The 27347-nt window shown below is 37.0% G+C and overlaps 1 protein-coding gene across 1 annotated transcript in view; it reads right to left on the bottom strand.

The window, feature by feature from the left end:
- Nucleotides 1-27347, bottom strand: part of OSBPL10 (oxysterol binding protein like 10) — a 120910-nt gene that overhangs the window by 82080 nt on the left and 11483 nt on the right. The window contains exons 2-3 of the mRNA XM_061997028.1: nucleotides 4659-4834; nucleotides 2943-3022 (exon numbers count right to left, since the gene is read on the bottom strand). Coding sequence (XP_061853012.1) covers nucleotides 2943-3022; nucleotides 4659-4834 — 256 coding nt within the window. The remainder of the gene's footprint in view (nucleotides 1-2942; nucleotides 3023-4658; nucleotides 4835-27347) is intronic.

Genomic DNA, 27347 nt, shown 5'->3' with positions numbered 1-27347 from the left:
TCCAAATTGTCACATTTTACTATCTCCTGCTCATAATATCTATTCAAGATTTCAAACATCTCCAATATTTCCAAGATAAACACAAGATTTCTCTCTCCAATATGAAAGATCTGTAACTAACAGTTTCTTCACTGTTATTTTTGGGAACCATCCCACTACTTGTCTGGTCATCCCATTATTTTTCCCCAGTTAACCTATAGCCCACTTGCATAAGATAAAACATTATCCCCACTACATATTTTACACTTTTCATTCCACCTCCTTCTCAAGTGTTTGACACTTAACAAAAATAGCTAGAAATTTCTGCCTCTTGTTCTTCCTGTGAAAAAAGGTGAGTTTAAGATGTAGAAGTTGGGAGCAAATACTTAGGCTCCAACTTTCCAGATGCAGAAAGATATCTGTTCACGCCAAGACACAACTCGGATTCTGTTCAAACTTCAGAAGCTTAAAACACATGAATATCCGTCTGTTCATAACAGCACCGTGAGAGAGACAATCTGAGCCTTCAAAGTATGGGGAGAAGGCAGAAGACAGAGCTCCAACCCTACTAATAGTGAAAACACAAATCATATCACGACATTCCTATTACAGTAAAATAGAAAAAAACCCACAGATTTTTGTCAAGTCCTCCATTATGCAAAAGAGTGTCAAACGTGTACCCATCACTGTGTCATTACAGAACCTTCTATGTAATTCCAGTTCTCAATCCCAACACAAAAGAAACAGTAAGGTGGCTAAAATAGCAACAAATAGTACCTTCACTTACAAGAAAAAAACAAAAAGAAGAATCAAAGAAATGCAGCAGTTCTTGCTTCTCTTACCTCCTACCAGGCAGTGGTTTTGAAGTAAAAGACTTTGAGGAAAAGGAATAAGATACTTTTTTTTCCCTAGTTTCTGGAATCTCTGCAAAGCATCACTAACAAACATATCAGGTAATAAATGACCTAGTCTGATCTTAGATGTAGACTTATAACAGAGAACTAAGAAAAACCTTTTAGTTTTCTTCAGCATTTCAATTTTATTCTAAATGGGACTGGCTGTACCAAAATGCATCTGTACTCTTGGCATCGGATGACAAGTTTTTATAACTCATCAGTCTTCTAAGAAAAGTGTAAGAATCCTCCTCCTGCTGTCTGAAATGATCTTTTGTTTGGTTCCTCAGTTACATATGCCCACATCTCAGTCAAAGAAATCCTTTTATTTACTGGCATAATGAGCCTAGGAATCAGAAGAAAGCCATGGCAGTGGTAAGTCATTATGCAAGAGTACAAGAACAAATCTAGAAAGAAGCTCCCCATTCTAAGCACTTGCTGTTTCTAAAAGTTGTGTGTTAGATCTTCTGTGATAGTTACTGTCTTTCTTACTTAATAGCCTCCCACTCTCTTGCTCAAAATTTTCTATTAACATTTTGCCTTTCCAACACTTTTCAAATCTATACACACTTTTGGTATCCAAAGCATCCCGTAACAAAATCAGGTTTTCATCCATGTCCTTTTAAGTCTTCACCTGTTTTCAGATAATTTTCAAGGCTTCCCCATACCGATATTAACAGCTAGCAACTACTTTCTATTCAGTCACTCCAGAGCACTTAACATCGTACTTTCCTCATCTGCCCTTTCCCTTCCCATCGTAAAAAAAAAAAAAAGACCCCAGTGTAGTCAAGTTGCATCACATGGAGTTCACTCTGTACACGAGTAACAGAAGTGACAAAAAGTATTTTCCTCCACTCCAACGCTTCCATTTCAGAAATGGAAAGGGACTGATAAAAGTGTTCAAGACAAGTATTTGACACAGCTAGACCAGTCTAAGTATTACAACCCCAGGCAATGCTACAGGCTTGGGGCAGAGTGGCTGGAAAGCTGTCTGGCAGAAAAAGACCTGGGGGTGTTAATCGACAGCGGCTGAACATGAGTCAGCAGTGTGCCCAGGTAGCCAAGAAGGCCAATGGTATCCTGGCTTGTATCAGAAATAATGTGACCAGCAGGGCCAAGGAAGTGATTCTCCCCCTGTCTGCAGCGCTGCTGAGGCCGCATCTAAAATACTGTGTTTGGTTCTGGGCCCCTCACTACAAAAAGGACATTGAGGTGCTGGAGCATGTCCAGAGACAGGCAATGAAGCTGGTGAAGGGTCTGGAGAACAAGTCTTATGAGGAGCAGCTGAGGGAACTGGGGGTTTATAGCCTGGAGGAGAGGAGACTGAGAGGACATCATTTTCTACACCTACTTGAAAGGAAGCTGTAGTGAGGTGGGGGTCGATCTCTGCTCTCCAGTAATGAAGGAAAAGAGGAAAGCGGCTCAAGCTGTGCCTAGGGAGGCTTAGATTGGACATTAGGAAGAACTTTTTCACTCACAGTGTTATTAAGCATTGCAATAGGCTGCCCAGGGAGATGGTGGAGTCATCACCCCTACAGATATTCAAAACACATATAGATGAGGTGCTGAGGTTGAGATGAGGTGGTTGAGTTTAGCGATGGGCCTGGCAGTGTGAGGTTAGTGGTTGGACACAATGATCTTAAAGGTCTTTTCCAACTGTTATGATTCTATGTTAACATCTACCTGAACTTTCTATAAAAAATCTTATCAATGAAATCCTATAAAAGGACATTAAACTATTATCAATTAACACTTTTAAATACTAATCAGGACATCACAGAGGTATTTATTAATAAACTGTTGATCCAGCCACTCGATTAACAACATATTGGCAGCATCCAAAATATATTTAATTTCATTAACTTCTCATAAGACAATGTTAAATTATTAAGATCGCCCAACTGATTTAAGCCTGCTCCAGTTAGTGATGAATGACAATTTGCTGCTTTTATTCACAAACGTCTAAATATCAACCGACTAAACTACTGCAGCCACTCCATCATCCAGATCTTGCTCTTCTTCATCTGTACTACTTAAAAAGTAAGTTACTTCTCCCTCTTAATTATTTACCTTAGAATTACCTTCCTTGTGATGTTTGGCACAGGATCGAAGCTGAGTTATCCAGTATTGTTTCTCTTTTGCATCAGCAGCTAGAATAGAAACAGGAGATTGCAGAGAATCACACATCAATTGATACTTTTTTTTGCATAAGAGAAGGTGATGGGGTGGAGTAGGGGGAGATTATTTGTTAGGATGCACTATAAATTCTATTACACACTACTTAAGTATGTGTAAGTTCTTCAGTACAATACATCTAAATATCAACTTAGATGCTGTGGCAAGTTAGGAGACATAAGCTTCTGAGTCTTCTTCATAGTTATATCCTCCAAGTGTTAGTAAAAGCAGAATTACCTCAAGATGATATTTTTTTTGTAAATTTTTTAACCCACTTTTGTTTTACTCGTTTCTCTTTGCAAAGGACAAAGCTACTAGACAAGCCACCCCTTCCCCAGACACTTAGTACTTATGTTTTAATGCAGTTCAACTAAATCCCTTTAAATCTGTATATTCTTCACAGGCAACTTAAAGACACAAGAATGAAATCACAATATCCCCTCTATGTCTTTTAAAAACAGCTTTAGAATGTCTGCAGTTTCAGTCAGGTGTCTCCTGTGTAATACTGATAAGTCTATTTAGAAGATAGGTTTGTTTTTGTTTTAAACCACCTACTTCAGTGATCCTAATTAAGAATACAAATATAGAGTGGATAATTTCAATAAATATTTTCTATTACTTCCTCTGTTGTGAAGTATCTCAATGGTTATTGACTCAGCATAAAAATTATTTACTGATCTGAATCAAATTCATAGATCTCATTAAATTAAAAGCAGCGTATTGTACATATCTGATCATCTCAAGGGATTGGAAAAGCATAACCAAACCATGCTTGTGATTTCTAGCTGTACAAATTACAAGACACTTCAACAGAAACTCCCTGATTGTTCTTGTGTTTCAGTTTTATGTATAAAACAGCAACACTGTACAAGAGGGGAGTCCTGCATACTCTTGTCTTGTTGGACAACTGTGGTCAGAACAAAACTAACATAACTTTAAACTTTTGTTATGCTGCATTGGATATCACTTTTTTTTAAAATCAGTTTATTTATGAACTCATTTTATATAAAAGTATCCTGATCAATCAACCATACCGAAAATACCTTAGAATGACAACACTGCCTTTTTACATAGCCTATATTGCCTTTCTCACATTTGGGAACAATGGATGGCAAAATTTTATAGTAAGGGTGTATTCAATCATTTCAAGATTGACAAGAACAAAGTATCTTAACAGCCTTTTGCTGGCATTTTTCCCTTCCCCAACCAATCCGCAGATTCACTACTGCACATTATCTGCCGAATAATGGTAGGGGAGAACAATATTAGAAATTCAATGCTGTGCAGTGGACAGCAACAAAAGCAGCTTTTTCTTTCTTTGGAAGCAAACAAGAGACACCATAGAATCAAAATACCATAATAACATCTTGCAGAAGGCATCTTGAGGTATCTTCCAGTCCCAAAATTCTATCTATTGTAATTTCACACATTTTTAACTCCAGATTACTCTTCCACTGTGTTTTATAATACAGTATGTAACAATATAGCTCTATAATCACTATTTTATGAACGTATAGGAAAGTGGAAGAAAAACGAGATATGAGAGAAGAGATGCAGAAGCAAGAAGAGCAGAGAAGAATGATTCAGTTGGCACTTGAAGCAGCACTATACCTCTCAACTTATACATCTCTCCATTAGCAGAGTAGACCACCAACATGTGTGGTACTTCTTCACTGGGTGATATGATAGCTCCAGCTAAAGACAAGGTTCCTCGTGGCTTCTGGTTTTTACTTTGTTCATTCACAAAATACTGCAGAATCCCCGTCTCAAAGTCCAGTACGAAGTACCTGTTCAAAGAAATTGCAATTGTATAATATTTTGCTTAAAGAGTTTTTCACACATTTACTCAAAGAAGAGCACAGACTGATCTTAAATTAAGATCCTAAATAAGTAAATGAGGTTAAAGTTGTTTTCATAATAACTCAATTTTATAAGGTTCTATTATTTTGATGATTAGGATTGTTTTTTCAAGGGCACTTGTGAACTATTCTTTTACTCCTGGTTCCTTCAGATTAATGGTGAGGTTCACATGCAAGATATGAAAGCAAGGAAAAGGTTTTTTAATTGAAGAGGTTCCACTGAAGGACAATGAGACTATTAATATCAGAGGGTGGTTGGCCCTTCCCCTTTTTTTCCCATCTGTACCCTTGAAAGACATGATAATTCCCCACAGCTAGTCTTTTGAAAAGGTGACTCTGCTTTTGCAGAGGAATGAGCAATATTACAGATACCATGGTATTTTCATCTTTGTGTCGGTATTTCACATCAGATGTTGAACGTAATTTTGAAAACTGGCCAAGAGAATTGAACATTCAGTGCCAATAAGTACTAGGTAGGAAGTACAGACACCTATGTAAAACAATTAGGAGAGAGAAGTACAGTATAAATTCTACTTAGTTATTCTGGTAACAAATTCTAACGAGAAAAAAAGCCCCCATGTTTATGGCTGATCATACATTTAAGATCAGGAAATACTCAGCCAGTGAAAATCCAGTAACCACAAATATTTTTATGGGTTTTTTTCTTTTAATGTTTTATGAACATAAGCCATTCCACAATAAACCAACTGCTAGAACTGCAAGATCACACAAACCAAAATAAACTAATTGTACTAACTGTACTAAATGAAAGTGAAGATGTTTTGAACTTAGCTTTTCCATCTCAAGAATTGGAGACACTTTTTTTCTTTTCCCCAATTACAGCTATCTTTCACAAGAGTACAGATCTTAAATCCCATTCTCCATGGAAATCATGTATGCTATCACAGGGGACAGTTAATTAACGCTTTAAATCTTTGACGAGAGGGTACAGGCAGCAACCTCCTGGCTCACTATGGTATGACTTGTAAAAGACTAGAATGAAGATCACATGAATGCAGATTACTCCCTTAGCTTCTACTAAAACCAGCCCTAACAATCTGAACACCACTAACAAGGGCATTTGAAAGGCATATTACTTGCTACTGTTCCTCTAGATGGGATTAGCGTAGATCATATGAATTTGTATTCAGTACTTCAGAAGATGTGATTACTTGGACTTCTATAGCTTTGTACACCCCAAATTTGCTCAATTCAATGATTTTTTTTGAAAGCAGCATTTGTCTTAGCCTATTTTTTTTTCAGTATCCCCATAATGCAGAACACCTCTAAGTTCCCAAACTGTGTTCACAGCCTGCTGAAGTTATTAGTGTTCTTGTGCTCATCTCTTTATTCAAGTTAAATAAGCCTGGACATGATGCAAGCAATCATTGCCTATGATTTACAGAGCTTCAGACATTTTGCTTGGGCAACCTTCCTTTGCCACATTTATGCTTAACTCTCTAATGCACTAACTCTCACTACAAAAAAAAACAAAGGAGGGGGGCTAGAGAAATGGCAAGCTGAACGTCAACTACCACAACATTTTCATTAGTGGTGTTAAAAATAAGGATACCCTAAATAGAAATTCGCACAATTTCAGAAGATTGCTTTATTGACAAGTCAATAACCTTCCTGCTTTGTTTGACTTTTAAATGATTTTATAACACTGATTTCCTACTTACAAAGCACATTTTTCTCTTCAGGCTGCTTAGTAGCGAAAGATGATGCACCTAACTGCATGTGAAAAAAATCAGTATTGGAAAACATACAGTAATTTTTTAAAAGTCAGACTTGCACATTTTATAGCAAAATTCAGTTACACTCATTCTCAGTTCTGCTTGTTCATTTTGGGAATATGCTCATATTCTGGAGAAAAGACAGACCACTAGACAGAAGTGACGCCGTGCCCTTGATACAGTAGCTTGACCCTAGAGCTAGTGCTCTCCATACAACTTACAAGTTTTCAGCAATCTCTTTGGGTTTAGTAAAGAAGTCTAGGCTTTATATGCAGCCACGTTCATTCTGAACTTACGCCATCCTCCTCATAATTTCAGTGTCCTTTTATTGTTCAGGTACAAGTCAATTACTTCAGCCTTTGTTATTCGGGCCATTTTCTATTGATTATGGCCTTATAAGTCCTCATTATGATTACTGCAGTACAGCTCTACAAATAACAAAGGGGGGGCAACAGAGGAAAGGGAGGGGGAAGAGGCAATGGGGGGAAGGGGAAAGGGGGGAAGATGAAAGAGGGAGGAAGAGGTGATGGTGACATTGTTTATATCACACAAAACCAAGTATTTGCTTTTCAAGAGTTACGGTTTGATGTGCAGCTCCCCTCTTCACTTCCACACAGTGGTATGACAGAAAAAGACAGGAGCAAAACACAGACAATTATCGTTTCACAACAGAAAGAAGGAGGCAAAGCACTCTGAAAACTGCTAAAAAGTTAAGAATGGTAGGAGAGGGAATAAGGAGATAAATGTCAAATCAAGTAGTGCAAGGTTTCAGACAAGGGACGGAGTGGAACAGAAAGAGAAGAAACAGAAAAGGCTTCCAAAAACATTTTCCTGTATCACAGACCAAGTGATGACCCTGTTCAAACCATCACAAGAACACAGAAGAAAAAAAGATCAGGTTCTTTCATTAACTGTGAATAGAAAGGCATTATATATAAAAAGCCAAAAAGAAGAGAATGGTACATGACCCATTTTAGAAGCTTCATGTAACTGTACCAAAAGCACAGGGCTATCTTTTAAAACTTGAGTTCCAAAAGTCATTTATTCTGCACACCATGGAAATAACACCACTTACTTTGATGAAACTGATTAATCTTGATACCTTATCCTGTATCTCTCTACTGGCCTTGCTCACAAGAGCACATGTATTTCTCTAATTAATTTACAGATTAACATTGATGAAAACTAACATACTCTTTAGAGAACAGTCAGAGAGAAGGTAGCAGAGTTGAGTTATGAAATCAGAAAATAACCATTACAGACAGACACTTCCAAAAGACAGCTAATGTTTTCTGTTATTCAAAAAATCGGACGAAATCATTATTTGGGTTTTTTTTAAAAAATTAATTAAGAGTCCCTCAAATGGTAGATTACTACTTTAACACATTTTAAGCAGTTTTAAATGCTTAAGAACTTTCAGACACATAAAATTATAAGCAAAAAAACCCAGGGCATTTGACAAAGAAAAGCCACAGAAAATGGACTTCTCAAATCTGTTTAGACCACAAGCTTCTTGCTCCTCTGGCCCTGATTCACTCAGACTCCTGGGATTCATTGGGATACTGCCCTATGCCATTCCAATCAAACGGGGATGTATTACCAACTGATACCAACTACAAGATAGAACATTCAACCACATCCAGCAAACTAGAATTTTATTGTTGTTCTATCAAGTTTAAAATAAAAAAAAACAAAAGAGCCCTCCAACAACAACAAAACCCAACAACACACAAAAAGCCAAAAGTCTGACACTATCAGAACTTTAATTTCCTCATGAGTTTGTCAATATGGCCTGGTGACTCCTTATTTAATTCCCGTATTTCAAAATCAGCACACTCTCAGAATACACGTCTAAGTCTTATAAATTCTATAACTATCTATTTTAAATACTCACTATGTTTTATTCATATTCTCTTTATCCATTCACCTTAGCAGTCATTTTAAAAAAAAAACAGTCAAGCAGAACAAGTGTGACATATTAGAAGCACAACTATCTTGCCTTCTGAATTCTTGGAAGGGAAGAGAAAGACTCAAACACTACACCAATCAACTACTTCAACTGGATTTTGCATTCACTTATATGAGTTTTTATTACAGTGATAATTACAATATGCTAATATTATAATAATTTATTAATTCTCAACTGAAGAATATTTTAAGAAAAAGCAATTATTATTTTTAAAGTGATAAGATGCTAGTAGTATAGTTGGAAATGAAAATGGTCTACCATCAGAGTCTGTCGAAGAAGAAGAGCAGCTATACAGGTCTTCCACGAGAAAATTTGACATTTTCAACACTATCTGAGCTTAAGGCAATGAAAAAAAAAAAAAATCAAGACAGACAAAAATATCAAAGGAACACAATATGAACACTTCCCATATAACTAACTTGCCTCATTGGATTTAAGAATTTTCACTTTCCCATTTCAAGTCCAATTAAGTATTATTCACATTCTCCAGTGGAAGTGTATACTTTTCACACAACAAATGAAAGCATTTCTAGCCACTTCAACATTCAGTTGCACATCCATAACACAGTGCACCGCTCACTGAAGCTGTCACTCAGATGCAAGTCTGCAATGCACCCAAAGGTATCTTCTCAGCAGAAAAAATACCTCTTAAAATAATATACTTCTTTTCTGCTCTCATTTGGAACACATCTCAGAAACCAACCATTTGAAAACAAGTTTTCACTACTTTGTCATCTCAAGAAGTGTTCAAGGTAGAACTGCCAAATCTTTTCATTGTGTAATATATTCCTACTTATGTGAATTCTTCTCAGTTAAATCACTTTTCTAGGTGAGATTTTGCACAATTCCAGTTTGAATTCATAATTATATAAAGACTTTTGCTACTGGAAAATTGCAATCTCAGTCAAATCTTAAATTATGGACTCAATCTGCTAAAGAACTCACTTATTTTGGAAAGCAGCATTGTATTACTTATTTCCTAGGGTTCATAAACTAGACTACATTTGAAACCATGCTTCATAGTTGGACTAGGTCTAAATCCAGAGCTCATCTATTTAAAATTGGTATAGATGTCTAAATAATACTGCACAGTAGCATGGACAAATCCTTTGACTTAAGAAAAAAATCTTCCATAATCTCCAAACAATAAAATGGTTTTTTGTCAAATGATTACCTAACATAGCAACTACTTCTTGGATGGAGAGGAATGCTGGGATTCTAATAGCAGGCTAGACTTGGTTTGAGCTTTTTGGAGACTTTTCTCCCCCCAGTTATTTTGTCGTTGATGGACAGAGGAGCTTTTCTCTCTAAACACCACTTCAGCTCTTCCATGCACCTTTCCTAACAAACCAGACTCACAATACGTACTTTATGATGTACATTTTTTTTTGCTTTAACCATAACAGTACAAATTTTGTTCAGATAAAATACACTGATTTGAAAGAGCACACCGTGAATTCACTGTGATTTAAGACCTTGTCAGGTAATGTCACCTTCCCTATCATATTAAAAAAAAAGTAACAACTCATATATTTCCCCTCCTCAGATTGCTGAATTTATTATTCCAGACAATATGACAAATTCTTGAGCCAACAAATTGGCTGAAGAAGAGAAGCTGCTCAAAACAGAAGAATTCCACTACTTTCCCCCACCACTTTGTTCTCAAAAATTCTGAGTTTCCAAACTCATTTTTTCTTTAATTCTATTTCAATTTTACTCCAGTCAGTCCCAGAGTGTGTCTTCAGTAATGTCATAATCCTTGAAAAGAGAACACTTTCAAGAATATGGAATCAAACTATTCTATGATTTTTCTTCCTTTTTTAAAATTATGTATTAAAAAAATAGACAAGAATTATAGGATAGAAAGTAAATGACTGTGTCAAAAGCAAAGTTTATGGTTTGAATAACTGAATGAAATTTCACATAGAAACATTTCATTTTAGGAAACTACACCTTATTAGGCCATCTTGGAGATGACATTATGCCACTGCTTAATTCTTTTTTCCCTTTTACCTCGAGCCATAAGATTAATAGAATTATTCATGCCAACAAAGATAAAGCATGGCATAAACATTTGACAGTCAAGGACTTTATTATTAAAAATAATCTCTAAAGTTGTCATTTAAAGACAGGTGGTTGAGAGAACATGCTTACATTTCAGTACCTCTTTAATATCCTTTATATGCATTGAGGTTCATCCATTTATCATTTTCTAACAGAAAATGTAAGAATTGTGGTATTCATTAAAAGCTTTACTGACTCTGAGCACCTTTCAACAATGAATGAAAACTAGATTTTTAAAACACTAATTTCTCTGCATTATTATAATTATCAATCAAGCTGAACTTAAATTTGCTGGATACTTTAAGAAGTATTCAACATTTAAAATCCAGATAAGAAGTAGATGAAGTACTATCCACAGCTAATAGATGGACTGCTTGTTTCCGATCATCATGCCCTTCATGATTTTAACATTCAGAGAACTTTCACACAAACAAAAACTTAAGAGAACTCTCCTGTTTTATCAAGTCCTAGTCAATATTGAAGTTTACAAGCACACCTGCTTTATGAACCAAAATGTTACTTCTTTCTCAGCATCTGCAGAAATTACAATTGCTACTGATCTGCTCACCCCTCATCAACTTCAGCTTGCCATAGCCAATTACTTTCAAAGGTTAGAAATCCTCTATAGTCAGGAACAGACACGCTGCCCAAATTTTATTTAAGTAAAAAGAGATGACAGTAAGGGTAAATCTTAATATTAGCTTTGTAATTTAAAATAAAGTTCTCAGAGGTTGCTTTTGGGGGCTGAAGGAGGAAAAAATGGACTTTAAAGTAGTGCATTCATTTTACCCATCAGGCTTAGAATTCCTACAGATTGGTGAACAAGTACATTTATCATACTAGTCTATGCTTTAGCACAACATGGCTACACCAAGGGGTAAAAAGTTAAATTTAGGGGTAAACACATAAAACAAAAAAAAGATACACAGTTACAGCTGATACCATAAACAGCACTGGCTGTAAACCACCAAACTGGCTGGCTGCCCAGCAGTACTTTGTGTCATTTGGTACTCCTTGCCACCTTCCTTTTTATTCGCTCTAAATTCCCTACTACTGAATAATTAAGCAGGCTAATTTTTGTACTGCAGATCAGAGAGCGAGTGCTAACAGTGACATAATTGGGGGAATAAATGGGCTAGTGCAGTCTTAATTCTGGTAATGTTATTACCCACCTCAATTCAGGTCACAGATTAAAAACAGAGCTTCCAGATAAGAAAATATATTTTCCTTCATAAGAAAAACAAATAATATCTAAACCAAAACACAAACAGCATACTTGCATGTCACTTCAAATAACTGGCACGTAATTAAGGACATTAAGCTTTAGAAAGATTTCTACATGAATCTGAAACAATATGCTCAAAACATAAAAGACATAACTAGCTACACACACACCAAGTCCATCCGCCAGCTGAGGGGAATGCATTGCTCTGTATGATGCAAGACACTGTGGCTACATTAGTTCTCATTGAAGCCAAGTCCTCAGGATAGTTTTTTTGATGTCATTTAGGCACTAAAATGAAAGAAGGTGTCTGGCTTATCCCCTCTCAATTCCATCTTTCCACCTTGTCCAGGAGCAAAATTTGCTCCTTTGAGAAAGTAAAATTACAGAGACTTAATTAACTGATTCACTGCTCTGAGTCTTCACATAGTATTAGTCTGTCACCACCAGTAAAAAACCTCTCGGCAATAAAGCAGGCAGCTATCAGAAATAAATCTCTTAATTTTCTTCTGTTTTCCTAAAATCTAGCTGAAGCGGGTTTTAAACTAAGATGTTTAGATTTCACCTACTCATACTAAAAAAGATGCAAAGGAAAAGAATGCATGTACTTTGCTTAGTCAAGGAATATTGTGGTTGGAAAGTACCTTAGGTCTACCCAGAGAAACAACTGTTTGGGGGACCTATAAGCAAGCTGTGTAAGAAGAAGTAAGTAAATGAGAAAAACAACAAAAATTTCCTTTCATTACCATAACAAGTCACCTACCAAAAAAATAAGGGAGGAGACAACAACTAAAGACTGGGAACATCTGAATTTCTTCTCCAAAATAAAGAAAAAAAATAAAATTAATCATTCCATCTAGCTTGTGAAAGCACCTTTTCCATACTAATACTTGTAATTCTGTCTACTGACATGAGCAGCTGTCAAAACTGCTGCTGAGCAAACAGCCGCATCACCACAAAGTTTTAAACATCTCCTGAAACTATGCTAGCCATGCCAGGAATTTTATTGCCTATTCTTTTCTGTATCAAAAAACACATCAAAACTGTAAGCAATCAGAAATATTTGACCTTCCAACTCCAGCAAGTTCTGTAAGATTTAACAGGTTTCACAAGCACAAATCACATAAAAAATCTCCTAGTACCTAGCATCAACTCATCCACAAAGTGTTTACAAAACACAGTATGAAATAACCAGTTTAAAACACAATCTAATATACTAAAAATATTACTATCCAACAAGTCTAATAACAAATTCAGGAAGCCTGAAATGCTGAACCTAAGGCTCTATGATGTACATTAAACATACTAAGAAAATGTAAACATCCAACAGATGTATTTGAAGGAAAGCAATGAAAAAGAAGGCAGTACTGAATGCAGTCACAGCAAACATGGCTGCTCAGAGCACTAAGGAGTCGAACTCACAATACTGACACTGCTACTTCAACACTAAAGGATGTGCACACACACACACACAGATCACATTTCCAGGAAGGTGACAGATGAAGATAGATAAATAATCATGTGAGATTTGACCAACAGCAGTATTCTACAGAATTCTATCTGCTACTTGCCACGTTCTGCAGGAGACTTCACAGACTGAAAAGAGACATGACCTGAGCTTGGTCTTTCTGCTACATGCTATTACAACATTCAGAAATAAATCTAGTATGTCTATTTGACAGCCCAGTTCTCATGCAACATAATGAGAGAGTAGCAAATTGAGTCACCTAATATAATGCCCCCACAACACACACTCACAGGGAGCCTGGAATTGCTGGGTTTATATCAGCACTGCCACACAACAATTTAAAGAAAACCACATCCCAATGAATTTGTGGGAGTCAGACACGTGTAAGTTACAATTTTATCTCAAAACGCTATCATCCATAATCTAAATTCTCTACAATTTGCAGCTATTAAATTTTGGCAATCCCAAACATACATCCCCCTAAAAGAAGCTGCTGAAAAAAAACACATATATTAAATTGAAATACTCCCACACCCCCATCCACCTTCAACAACTAGAGCCTGCCCTCTAAACTATACTAAGAGAGACTGATACTGTTACTAGAAGCAGAATGTAGGAAGCAAAAATGTAAATCCTCACATGCACACCCCCCGTTCTGTGTCTACTATACAATATCTTCCACTAGTCCCATTCTAAACTCTTGTATCATTTCCCTCTTATTGGCGTATCTCGCTGCCAAGAATTACTGACTGTACACAGAATAGTGCTCATCTATGAGACAACCAATACGATCCTGAGTTTTTTATGCCAGACCCAATTTTCAGCTAGGATTTTCAGAGACTCAAATTAATGAAACAAACAAAAGGTGCAGAGAGTGTCCCTGAACAATTGCACAAATACTGAAGCTGATGAAGAGACTATTGCTGGATGGCAAACCAAGCAATGGCCCAGACACCTCCAGGTAAGAATATGAGGCAAACTGTTCAGGTAACCAGACTACAAAACTGACTAAAGTAGAAGCAGCTCAAATTACAAGACTACTCTAGCTTCAACTAGAGTAGCTGTACTTTAGCTAGTTTAAGTGCTGCTTTTTGCTCAAATTAACAATGAGAGAGCAGAAAATGAGGAATATAATTCAAGCCATATCTTGAGTCAATTACACAGACAAAAGAAGTCTGTTATCACAGACTGAAATATTTAGGCTTCAGCTTAAAAGCCAGTGAAATTATCTATGTATGTGAACCCTAATGAGTCTGTTCCTCACAGGTGAATATGGTCCCATACATAACAGTAACAGCCTGCAGTGATAAGTCAAGGGATTTCAGGCAGTCGACCTGCATGGAAATAGAAATTATTAAACATGAATGAAAGCAAACTGGCCACTGGAGTTCCTTCCAATGTATTTTTACCACTTACTGGAAACCAAGGTTGCTTTAAGACAGATTGTAAAATCTCCAAAGTCAGAGGAAAGGTATCTTAAATCATGCAACTGAATTTTAAGTTACATGCTAAAAAATCTGCACTATTTTGTACACAGTCATTATTGAACAAAATAGCTAAATCACTGATCTGTCTTCACTGTTACTTATCTCTTCTCTCATTTTTAATTATTAAACATGAAATATAAAAGGTTAGATGGGATACTTCAAAAGTTGTCACTAACCAAAAAGTTTCAATAGAAAAATGTTGCTGAAAATAAAAGAGTCACACATCACTGTTTATGGAGACAGAACCTCGAATCTATTCTGCTGCCAACAAGTGAAGGACAATTTACAGAGGGAATGAAGTGGAGGAAATAAAGGAGTAGACAAGCAGCACAGTTTGTCATCCTGAAAGGTTTTCGGTTAATTTGCCTAAAGCTAAGTAAACAAAAATCTCAAGAATCATTTGACATTACAGTCAAGAATAAATCACTTAACTAGTTAGACTCTCAACCACCACCCTGAGCACTGAGCACTCTCTTGCACTGGACTATATGTCCAATTATTAGGTTAGTGAAGACTGAGATTTTTCCTGCTTCTGACTAAAATCAGTTCGTAAACATCTTGAACATAAAGAAAATAATTAGTTGGTTAATTCTTCCAAGGCTTATTAGGTGACCAACAGAAAAGATAACATCAGACCACACTTTGACAGTGTATCCATATTATTCACTTAAACTACACAAAGCATTACGCTTTCTCCTGATGGCTCCGTAGTTTCAATAGATTAAGCAAGCACAAGCTGGAAGCATCAAAGATGTAGCTGGAGTACTCCACAAGAAAGGTATCAACACCCAAGATATAGTTAGTTTAATATTTTCTTTCCTCTTTTTTTGGCCAGGTTATTTTTCTGCCATTTTAGTGAGCTCATTTCCATTACCGTGTGATCAACAGGATATCAGAGTCATGACATAACAAGAGCAAGTGAGAAGCAGTGAGGAGGAGGCAAGGAGGTCGCCTCTCTTATGTTGACAACATGCTCTTAATTCAGTCTAAGAAATCTCATCAAACCATAGCCTCTGAGAGCTATTTCAATAACATAATGCTTTGTTGTATTTATCGTCAGGGATAAACCAGAAAAGAATAATGCTGATGCTTCTCTTACTCGTATTTGGTCTTTTTTATTTCCAGCACTACTAAGTATCGTGATGGTATATGGTTTGAGGTTTGGAGTTTTAGTTTTCAATTACAGAGGAATAACCACAGTACTATTTTTTCTCATTCATTTCTCTTTTATACTATATTCTTTACTTTTGTCTTACTACCTGCTAATATAAAAATCTATGTATATGCAACAAGTAAACCTAGAAGTTGAAATTCAAATATTCTATACTGTGTACATTTAACATTCTAAGGCAAGCTGTGTCCAAAACTACTTCTATGCTTAAAGGAGACGAGCAAGCAGAAAAAGTACCCTCTTTGCTTCTTTGTGATGTATGATACACACCTAGGATGCTCTCCTCCAATCATACTAGCCTAGAAATATTAGTTCCCTAGTCTTCCTGGAAGAGTGATGTGCCAGAGATACTACCACACGACAAAAAATAAATTGAAATAAACAAAAAATCATTCACGTAGAGCAAGCAGGGAAATAAAAGTACACAGGAATCTAAATAAATCTGTAAACGCATTCAATCTCTTGTGTCTGCTTTCTCAGAACATATTTTTGTATTCCAAATATTGAAAAACTTCTGACAGATGTTAGAAGTCACACTTATTACCCAATACCTGCAGGCTCCAAATCACAAGTGTCACTAATGCATGCTGTGGCAGGAGAAGCTGCTATGTCTTCCAGTTGTCTGTTGCCCCTCCACTTCACGTCCCGAGATCATCATCCCTGCAGAGCAGCAAACAACAAATGCTAACAAAGTCCTGTGCTCAGTAAACTAAAACTGATGGAGTGAATGCAGATGATAAGTGTACCACTATGCCACATTATGAACAACAGCAGCTGATGACACTCTCAACCTCTACTACAATGGTTGTATGAGTGAGGAAGAAGCATGAGTGGTACTTGAGTGATCACAAACAGCACTCGATTAAATATTAACTGAGACAAATGATCACTTCCCTCTCCCTCAGAAACTGGCATACTAGGGTTATCGCCAAGGGGGGGGTTGCATTTACACATCTTAGATTTTCTTCACAAAACACAATACAGTCAACATCACCAAATATCTACAGCTTAGCTGACTGTAAAAACTCGTCCAAACTTAGGGCTTAGCACCGCTTCTCTTCCGTCCTTCATTCACTGCTGCACCGTCACAACCCATCACAACAATTGAACTGTAACTTAGGCCCTCTCTAGTGCTCATAATTCAGTCTGCTAAACCAGGAGAAAAAAAATACAGAAGGAACAGCAGTTGGGAGAAAGTCTCCCCCATTCATCAGCAAGAAGGTGAAACAGTGGCTGATCTTCTGATCTGATGAAAATAGTTGGGAGAAGCTACCAGGAAAGCAAATGAGGTTATTTCAGACACCATCTACCAACTTGATCCAAACCACAAAATACATTCATTCTAATTATATCAGCAAACAACAACTGGAATATGCAGAACAATTTTTAACTGCTAAGTCATTGCAGAAGTCTACAAAGAGAAATAAGCTATCTTCATTTTCTCCTCTTAGCTATGCAATAGCTTTTACATTTTCTTCTCCTAATCTGCTTCTCCAACATTGTTATTTGGAAGAAAGTCAGAGATATTTAATTCCATGCAAGTTACAGATATGAGACTCTGAAGAACATGACATTCCTCGGGAAGCTAGAACTCTTCCAAAAGTTATATTTAACCTGATTTACATTTGATACATTTCCATGGATGAAGACTTTGGAAATCTGCACAGACACTTTCTTACAATTATTTGCACCCTATGTGAACAGTTCCATTCCTGAACCACTTTACAGAAGAAAACACATGAAGTATCTCTGCTATTTCTCAATACATCCATTTCTTTTATGATCAATACATTAAAATCAAGCCCAAAAAAAAAAAAGTTAGCCATCAGATACAAGTCTTTCAATCTCTCAATTACTTACTTATAGAAATAAAATATCTTGCACATTTACAGCCCAGTCCACAGCAATGGTGCAAAATAAACAGCAATTGTTCCCCTCAAAATCCCAATAAATTGCCCAGTTATGTTGATGTAAAAAAGTTTAAAAGAAACTGCCTTTAGAAAGCATATGCAAAAATCAGTTATAATTTCCTCAAGGAAGAATTGCTGATTTGCACTTTAAAAACCTTGTTCAGCTGAAATAGCCTTCCTCTATTTGGCATCACAACAGAACTACTGTTCTACCATCTTCACTCTTTGTTCTCATCACTGGCCTGTAGCAGTACTCTGCATCTCAGTATAACCTATACAGTAAGAGTTGCAGCAGCCAGCTAAAGAGTAAGGCAGCTAAGTCAGTCTTTAGGTAGAAGAGGAATTTGGCAGTGTCATCCATCCAGTGGGAGAAAGACTCGTTTCCTCTGCAGCTAAAAGCGCTGTATGACAAACACAGGCGGATATTTTCAGTTGTAAGTCTGTTATGGATACACTTGACCCCCAGCCATACTTTGAGATAACTAAGGAGTAACAGGTCTTATGTCCTGTGGGGAACCTGTGAGCTGGAATGCTCCTAGCTCACATTCAAAGGAGCAAAGATGTCTTGGAAAAATATTTCAAAAGGTGGTTTCAAAACCCAAAAGTGCAAGAAAATCGAAGTACAGAACAAGACAGCAGAGATAAAGTCAAGACATCTACTTCAGCTGCTAGTCAATAGTACAGATAAGTACTTCACTGTATAAATACTGCCATCAGGATGGGCCCAGTTGTAGTTCTCCCTGAACTACAGCTGGACTGCACACCAGGTAACTCTCCCCTTGTGCAGGGATGCCTCTCAAGGTTTGCAATTCCTTTCTTGAAACTAAGAGATCCATCCTTACCCAAGGTGAAGAGATGTCTTATCTGTGACAGATCCTCAGTAAGTAGTCAATGGTATACTGGATTAATATTAATGAGACAGTACTAATCCATGTAGCTACTCATTATTGTAATTCTAATTACAATATTATGTCTAATTCTATTAGACATAAACCATTGTCCAAGCCTGAGACTAAGATTGGATCCAGCTGTACCTAGGCTCCATAAGGAGTTAGAAAGCAAGATGGTTCACTCTGAACCTCATGACTCAACAGGACAGCCTCCCTAACTCTTTTTGTTTCCAGTCTCTATTTGAATCACTTTAACTTGATTCCAGTTCAATTTTCCTTTGTATGTTTGTTTCATGTAGTAATGAATAATGTGAACTTTGTCATCAAACTTATTGAGTCTTCTTAAAACCACTTTTAAACTTTACGAAATTCCATTGAATTTATTGAACTCTATCAAATCATTATTTTATCTCAATAAAACACACTGCTGGTCCTCTCTTGTGTGACAAGTGCATTCCAGTTATCCACGACAAGGTCACAGATGTTAGTCATCGTACACAGCAGTTCTGACTTAACAGCCTGTCCAGCACACAAGAGCAGCTCACTTGCTGCTTTATTACCAATTTGCAGCTACTCCAAACTCCTGGAAAGTAAGCTTTTATGCAATTATGTGCAACAACTTTCTCCCAAAATGAAAACATAGCCTTTTCCACACTAATCACAACTTTACTAATACAAATCTAGGTCAAAGGAAACAGCAAGAACAATACGCACAACTCAGTACCAGCAGTTCTACCAAATTAGTTTCCACTGCTCTCAGTACCACATCAATTTCCATTTTAAAATTACAAAAAAAAAGTTATTTTTCAGGAGCCTCTCACATTGCACACATTCTGTCAAATCCCTTGTTGGACCTTACTGATCTTACTGTTAGAACTTACTGAAGTACTGACCAGGGTCATACTGGCTGATCAGCTGGCAAGTACATCAAATAAAATGACATAATTCTTAACATAAAAGCAATCAATCTGCTCTACAAAAATGTGCAAACTCACTAGTAGCTTTTTAAGTCTAACATAATTTATGTTGTTATTCCTATACTTACAACCATGCCAGTTATAAAAGCAATTCAGAAATTGCTGTTCTAATCCACCCTCCCACACAAATAAAAAAGAGCTCCTTTGCCTTAACTGAAATTATGAACTTGAGCTATGAACAAGTATGAACCAATGGCTGTGAAAGTTTAAATTCTCCACTTCTGCAACAAACTAGTACACTGAAATTGAAGAAATAATGCCAATAATGAAAACATGATAGCAAAATCAAGTTCTTCTAAGCATGCTGACAAAATTACTGTTCATCAGTGGTATGAAGCAGAATCAACCGCCTGTAGAAGATCACACCATGGAACAATGAATTAACTTAATGAGACAAATAAAACACCTCTTGGAGTCTGCTGCTAGTTCAACTTCAGATTTTATAGATTCTCTCAAGTCAGATTTGTGCTCTTCTTTTTCTGGTAAAACCAGCATTCAATACAGCAAAATACCACACTTTTTTCCATGTGATAGGAAATAACATCAATAAGTGAGATTTCTAGTAAACTTGAAGTTTAACGGTTCTAGAACCAAACAGAACCCCATATCTTTTTTTTAGTGCCTGAACATTTAGGCTCCATTACAAACATCCTCATGAACCTCCATAGTGATAACAATAAAATGCTACAGGGAGATTTGGAAGAAAGAAAAATCAAGTCGTTACAGCGTAACCATTTCAACTATCATTTATAAACAATATGTTTTCCTTCAGTAACCATAAGTCTTCAGCTTCAAAAATCAGAAGCAAGCAGAATCACTCTATTGCACTAAGTTCTCTTCAATAATGACTTCAAATTTATTTTCTTTACTTCAAGTGCAGTTCAAAAAGCTCTTCCTTCTACCTTTCTTGCTTGTCCCTAATTATGGTAAAAATCAATGCTGTTTTAAGTACTTCTCTATTTAACCACTTGTATGTAGTTTTCTTTATTATCTGGCATCTCAAACAGACAAGATATCATTTGAGGGCTTCAGAATCTATGCCATTATTCCCCCTCCCCTTCCCCAACAAAATAACTCTTCTCTTTCATTGTATCTGAGATATTCAAATTATAATCAGAAATGCTAAAAAAAAAAAACAGGGGAAAAAATCCCAAATGAAAGGTTAATCCCAACTGAGAATTGCAGTTATGGAAATACATTTTTTTAACAGCTATTTCTAAAAACTTACTATTTCTCCAAAGAAAATAATGTAAAGAAGTTTTTCACTTCAAACAGCGGAAAGTGCAAGTCCCGTTTTCTAACAGAGATTTGGCATGTGAAAGTCACTCCTGCTCTCCACTGCTCTTCGGTACCCTACTACCTGCCTTAACCATACTCCTCAGTACTCACAGTGGTGCAGCGTTTGACAAGGCACACTCTCTGCTTTTCATTTTATTCTGAGCAGTGACAAGCAGACAGTATGATAAAAGAATTGAAAAAAAAAAAAATTAAATCCCTCAATCTAAATATACTTGGAGGAAAAAAATGCTTAACAACAGACTAAAATGCCAGAAATAATTTTAAGCGTTTCCTTAGACTTCTCTAGTAAGCCCTCCCCACTTGCTGTTAGAACTGCAAGAGCCAGTTTGCCTACAATGCAGTCTGATACAATGACAGAGCAGAAAATTATGCAAAACAAACAAATAAAAATTCAATAATAAATTCAGTAGCAAGGATTTCAAGAAACAGAACTTCTTTCCCCTAAAAGGAAAGATGTGAGGAGGTCATTCAGTGCTTTAACAGTATAAACATGCCACATCTTAACTGAACCTCTGAAATGCATACAGAAAAAGGGGTAGGAGAGGGGCAGAATAAACTCCTAAGTATAAGAACACTTTTTAAAACAGAAGACAGCCATCATAATTAGTCCAAGTATCTAATAGATGACAATGTTATTAGGAAAGAAAACAAACTAACCAATCAAAAAGGTAAGCACAGAAATGGAGAAAATCAATAAATTAACTGCCAAGGCAGAGATATAGTAGTTTTTGCATTTCCAGAACTAAGTTACAGTCTCATAATTATCACATTTTTATTTTTAAAAGCACACAATTCAATATTTCAATAATTAAATCCAGTTGAAGGAGTTATTTACCAAAAGTTAATACTCAACATGATTAGAGTACGTATTTTCAGTCTCCCAGACATCTGTTCCTGATGTCCTGACACCATGTCAAATAAGCAATCTGTGAGAAACCGCACGGTATTTTTTCCTATACCAGCTGCTTTCTCTACTACTGACAGTTCTGTTAAGCTTTTCAGCTCCCTCAGTTGAGACACCTATTCCACGCCTCTTGTCTTCAATCTGTTCAAGTGTCACTTCTGGAAAGTCAATTTTTAAGCTCAAGAGGAACAAAACCCAAAAAGGCTTTGTATCTTTAGCCTCCTCTCTAGAAGACGTGGTTACGGTTCATCTATCTTTAATTTTTGGCAAGTGTAACATTCTCATATCTGATCTCCTTACTTTCAAATGTTTTCTTCTCTTCAGTCCATCTCCTATAGCACTACTCCTTCTACACTTCCTACACAGTATCAAAAGCAAGATCAAATAAATGGGAGAAAGATCCTTAAAACATAGGAAGGAGGGCAGGTGGATTCATATCATTTATCTGATCCTACAGAAAAGCTTTATATTCAACTATCAACCTATTTGTTCAGTGCAAGAACACGCAAGACTATCTCTGGCATCTGTTCAGCCTTTTTCCTCAAGAACTAGCACAGAGAAAAGACAAGAACCTAAGTCACAAGCTAACAGCTGTAAGCTGCTACAGTCTGCTTTGAAGGTCCACCTATTTCCCACAGCTCATGCCTCAACTTGGGGACTCCCACGAGAACCTCTGCCCATGGAGCAGCCATCTAAGTGTCCTATCAGCTTTCACAATCACTTGACCTCTCTACAAAAGGTCATGACCAGTGAGACAATTTCCAATACATTTCCCACGTTGACAGGAGCATAGTGTGCCATGTACAGAGAGCCACGAGCTCTGCCTAGGTTTGAACAATCTACCAGCCTTTTTAGTCTACGGCATAGCAAAAATACAGTATATGTTACAGGATTTCTTTTGGCCAGTTACATTTGAACCACCACACTAATGAGGAACATTATACCCTACCTGCAACCTATCCTTTGCAGTTGTGCCTAGCAGCAAACAGATAAACCCCAGACCATGAAGAGCCGCACATGCACAGGCCTGCAGGCAGTCATCAATGCCAGACAGCAAAAAAACACTACAACACAACACTATAGAGTATCCCAAAACACAGATATCAACCACCCACGTCCTGTAAGCAGCACAGGGCATGCAAGGACATAAAGGCTGGAAAAGCACTGGATTACTGGAAAGCTGCAGAATGAAACTTGCTATTTGAACCTCTGACTCCCTGTGACGTACAGAGCAGCTAAAAAAGGCTGTCATAACTGACAGGTTATCAACTGCTTACTGTCTGAAACTGATTCACATGTTTGTACTCACATCTGAGAGCTTTGATTCAAGACACTGGCTGTTCACGTGACTCCTTATGACTGTCAAGTCTAAATTAGTACCTTAATTAAAAAAGGATAAGAGTAGCAGTGAAGCCATGATTTTTCCAGCATAACTACATTTTTGCTAGGGTTTTTACTATCAAAATATAACAAGTGGGGGGGAGAAACTAACAGCCCTTTTAGCAAGTTATTTCATGACAGAAGAAAAACAAAGCATTAAAGTTCATAGAATCATAGAATCGTAGAATGGTAGGGTTGTAGAGATCATCTAGTCCAATACCCCTGCATTCCAGTCTCCGATTATGTTTTTCTCATCCAGAAGCAAAGAGATCCAGCTAGACAGAACCATCAGGTGCTCCAGCTGTCCCTTGTGGGGAAAATTACCAAGCTTTGCTTACTAGTATAATTTGGGACTTGGAAGAAGAGGAGGATATCCTGAAATAAGTCTCAAAGGGATGTTTATAATAAGGTGCCCTCACACACAAGAGAGAAAGAAAAAAAAAAAGAAAACAAAAATATGAACAACACATTTTACCAGCAACCTCCAAATCCTTTGCATTTCACTATCTCCCTGACGATTAATTTATCTGATATATTAAACTGTCTTCCTCACTGGGTGTGGAACAGTTGCAGATATACTGTATAACGCCTGTTAAGTATAAAATAAAAGGTATACATAGACTTAACTAGACAGGACTTGCATCAATCATAGCTGTAGTTTTTACAAACATAATATGGAATTATGGAAATGCCTTAAGACATCCACTGGCAACGGAAGATTGGATATGGAAGGACCACATGATTGCACAGTCAATTTAAAATAAATCCATGGAATTTTTACAAAGAGATCTTCTAAAACAGGAAGCAACTGCATTACAGAATCACAGAATCTTAAGGGTTGGAAAGGACTTCGAAAGATCATCTAGTCCAACTCCCCTGCCAGAGCAGGACTACCTAGAGTAGGTCACACAGGAAATAGTCCAGGTGGGCTTTGAATGTCTCCAGAGGAGACTACACAACCTATCATGGGGTTATTCTTTCCCAGATGGAAGGCTCTACACTTGCCCTTATTGAATTTCATTAGATTTCTCCCCACACAACTCTCCAGTCTGTCCAGGTCTCGTCAAATGGCAGCACAGCCTTCTGGTATGTCAGCTATTTCCCTGATTCCAGAGCTCTAGATTCCTACATTACATGCTGCTTATCACACACACAGAATCAAAAGGGTTGGAAAGGACCTCAAAAGATCATCTAGTCCAATCTCCCTGTCAGAGCAGTGCCACCTAGAGTAGGTCACAGAGGAACTCATTCAGGTGGGTTTTGAATGTCTCCAGAGAAGGAGAGTCCACAACACATCTGGGGCAGCCTGTTCCAGTGCTCCCTCACCCTCACAGTGAAGAAATTATTCCTGGTATTTCTTCAGAACCTCTGATGTTCCAGCTTTTACTGGTCGGCCCTTGTCCTATCATTGGACATCACTGAGAACAGCCTGGCTCCATCCTCCTGACACCCACCCTTTACGTGTTTATAAACATTAATGAGGTCTCCCCTCAGCCTCCTCCAAGCCAAACAGCCCCAGCTCCCTCAGCGTTTCACCATAAGGGAGATGCTCCACTCCCTTCATCATCTTGGTGGCCTTGTGCTGAACTCTCTCCAGCAGCTCCCTGTATTTCTTGAACTGAGGGGCCCAGAACTGGACACAATATTCCAGATGTGGTCTCAAGAGGGCAGAGTAGAGGTGGAGGAGAACCTCTCTCGACAGCCCTTCTAATACACTCCAGGATGCCACTGGCCTTCTTGGCCATGAGGGCACATTGCTGGCTCATGCTCATCCTGCTGCCCACCAGCACCCCCAGGTCTCTTTCCCCTACACTGTTCTCTAGGAGTTCATTCCCCAACCTGTACTGGTACATGGGGTGATTCTTTCCCATATGCAAGACTCTACACTTGCCCTTGGTGAATTTCATTAGATTTCTCTACTTCCTTTAAACATAAGCTTACTGTACTATGTAAGAATATTCTTTTTCTTATTATATATTATATTATTGACTGGCAAATATAAGAAGTTAATATAATCATTATGTGTTTAAAAAATGGCAGAAAAAGTTCCAAGTATACCCCAAACTACTTCTTGTTTATTTTTAGATCAAGTAGACTTCAAGTTGACATCTTTTCAATATTCAGAAGCTGCTTTTTGAAGTCAACTGTTTAAGAACAAGAACCTATCAAGAGAAAGACACAGACAGTAATGCATTACAATAATGCAATCCAATGATGTTCAAGGCATAACCACATCCCATCAAGGGATATTATAGCATAAATTTTCAATTAGCTGCTTTGAGTCAGCAAAGTTTTATAGAGGTTTTATCACAGTTCACTGACTTCTTGCCAGACCTTCATAGCTCATCCTTATTTTGCAATGCCCTATCCTCAGCAAGAACCATTGCTGGGAGCTAACAACTCTTCAGATTTTTATTTTTTGTCTGCAGCTAAAAACATCAAGGAATAAAAAAAACTTCTAGACACAGTAACATTCCTGTAAACTGAAAGACTAATGGTTATGCTTGAAAATCACCTTGTAATCAAAGAAAGCAACTTGTGGAACTCAGTTTTACACCATGTAAAGAAAAACATATATATTACACCTGGCAATGATTTAATGAGGGAAGACATGCTTAGAGATCAAGTACCACTTCTTCTGTCCTCGGTAGAACCATATCAGAGGCCTATTCAAATTTTGTGAAGTACCTATGGTATTCCCAGATGAAAAATAAAACTTTTTAATGAAAACACTATTACCATAAAATATGCTAAAAGTTTAAAAAATACAACAGTTGCGCTACAACTTAGTATTAGTAAGTATTTTATTTCTACTGAATAATGTATTGCAACACTGACAAGGACGTAAGCTCACCACCGGCTTTTTTTCCTTAACAGATTATGCTGTGTTCCAAATATTAATAAATTTACTAATAAAATGGACAAGTAATAGTTTGAAACACCTTTTCATCTGAAGTGTGCTTGTCTTCACCAATCTAAGTCATCAGAGTTATAATGTCAACACAAACTGTCTATATTTTTTACTTTTGTACATATGCACATTAATCGTACCATTTATGTGGAAGAAATACATAATAACAAGACCTGACTGCCACCTGCAAAAGAAACATTTCAAATTTCAAAGGTAATTTCCAGGTAGAGGAAGACATATACATGATGTCAGGAGACAGCAGCTCTCAAACCAATTCTTCATTCCTCCATCATTCCACACTGTACTACTAATGTAATTCAATGAGGGCATAGTCTCTATATTTGTCTTAGACATAAATTATTATGATATATTCTAACTGAATGCATGGACTACCAGATACTTTTTAGCAGACAAATCTGAACACATCTGTTTGGACTGGAATTTTTGAGCAAGTTGACTGAATAAAAGATTTGGTTTTGAACTTGTTCTGTGTTTTTACTGTACTGTTTCTTTTCACTTTCAAAACACAGATAAGTTATCATCTAGGTTCTCAAATCAGACCACCTGAATGTTGGCATTTCTCCCAACTGCAACTTTCATTTAAAGTATCATTTCACTGACAGAACCTGTTCAACAAGTAATACTCATTCCACTCTCACATCCAAGGGGCTGAAAACTCACCTATGTCACAGTAATGACATTTTTTTGAGAGCTGCATGTATATTTTTTACATATATTTACACAGAAGAAAAAAAAATGCAGAACACAAGTTAAGGTTTTGCTCTGGAGAATTTTTGAGTTCTCAATTTTACGTCTTTCTGCTGCTTCTTCTAAGCTTTTGATTTTTTTAAATATTTTTTTTAATCCATAGTCTAAAAGATCCTGGTAGGAAAGAATTAATGTATCCAAGACCATACAGTACTTTGCTTACTCATCATATGGAAGGAAATACAATCTAGAAAGTAAGAATCTTGTTTGTAAGAGCAGCATGCTGGCTCACTTCCATTTGTTCTCCACTCCAGCTAGTTGAAATAAAGCTTTGCAGAAACCGTA

Source organism: Colius striatus, chromosome 5, assembly GCF_028858725.1.
Source record: "Colius striatus isolate bColStr4 chromosome 5, bColStr4.1.hap1, whole genome shotgun sequence".
NCBI classification, from domain to species: Eukaryota; Metazoa; Chordata; class Aves; order Coliiformes; family Coliidae; genus Colius; species Colius striatus.
This window is presented reverse-complemented; position numbering and strand designations above follow the sequence as displayed.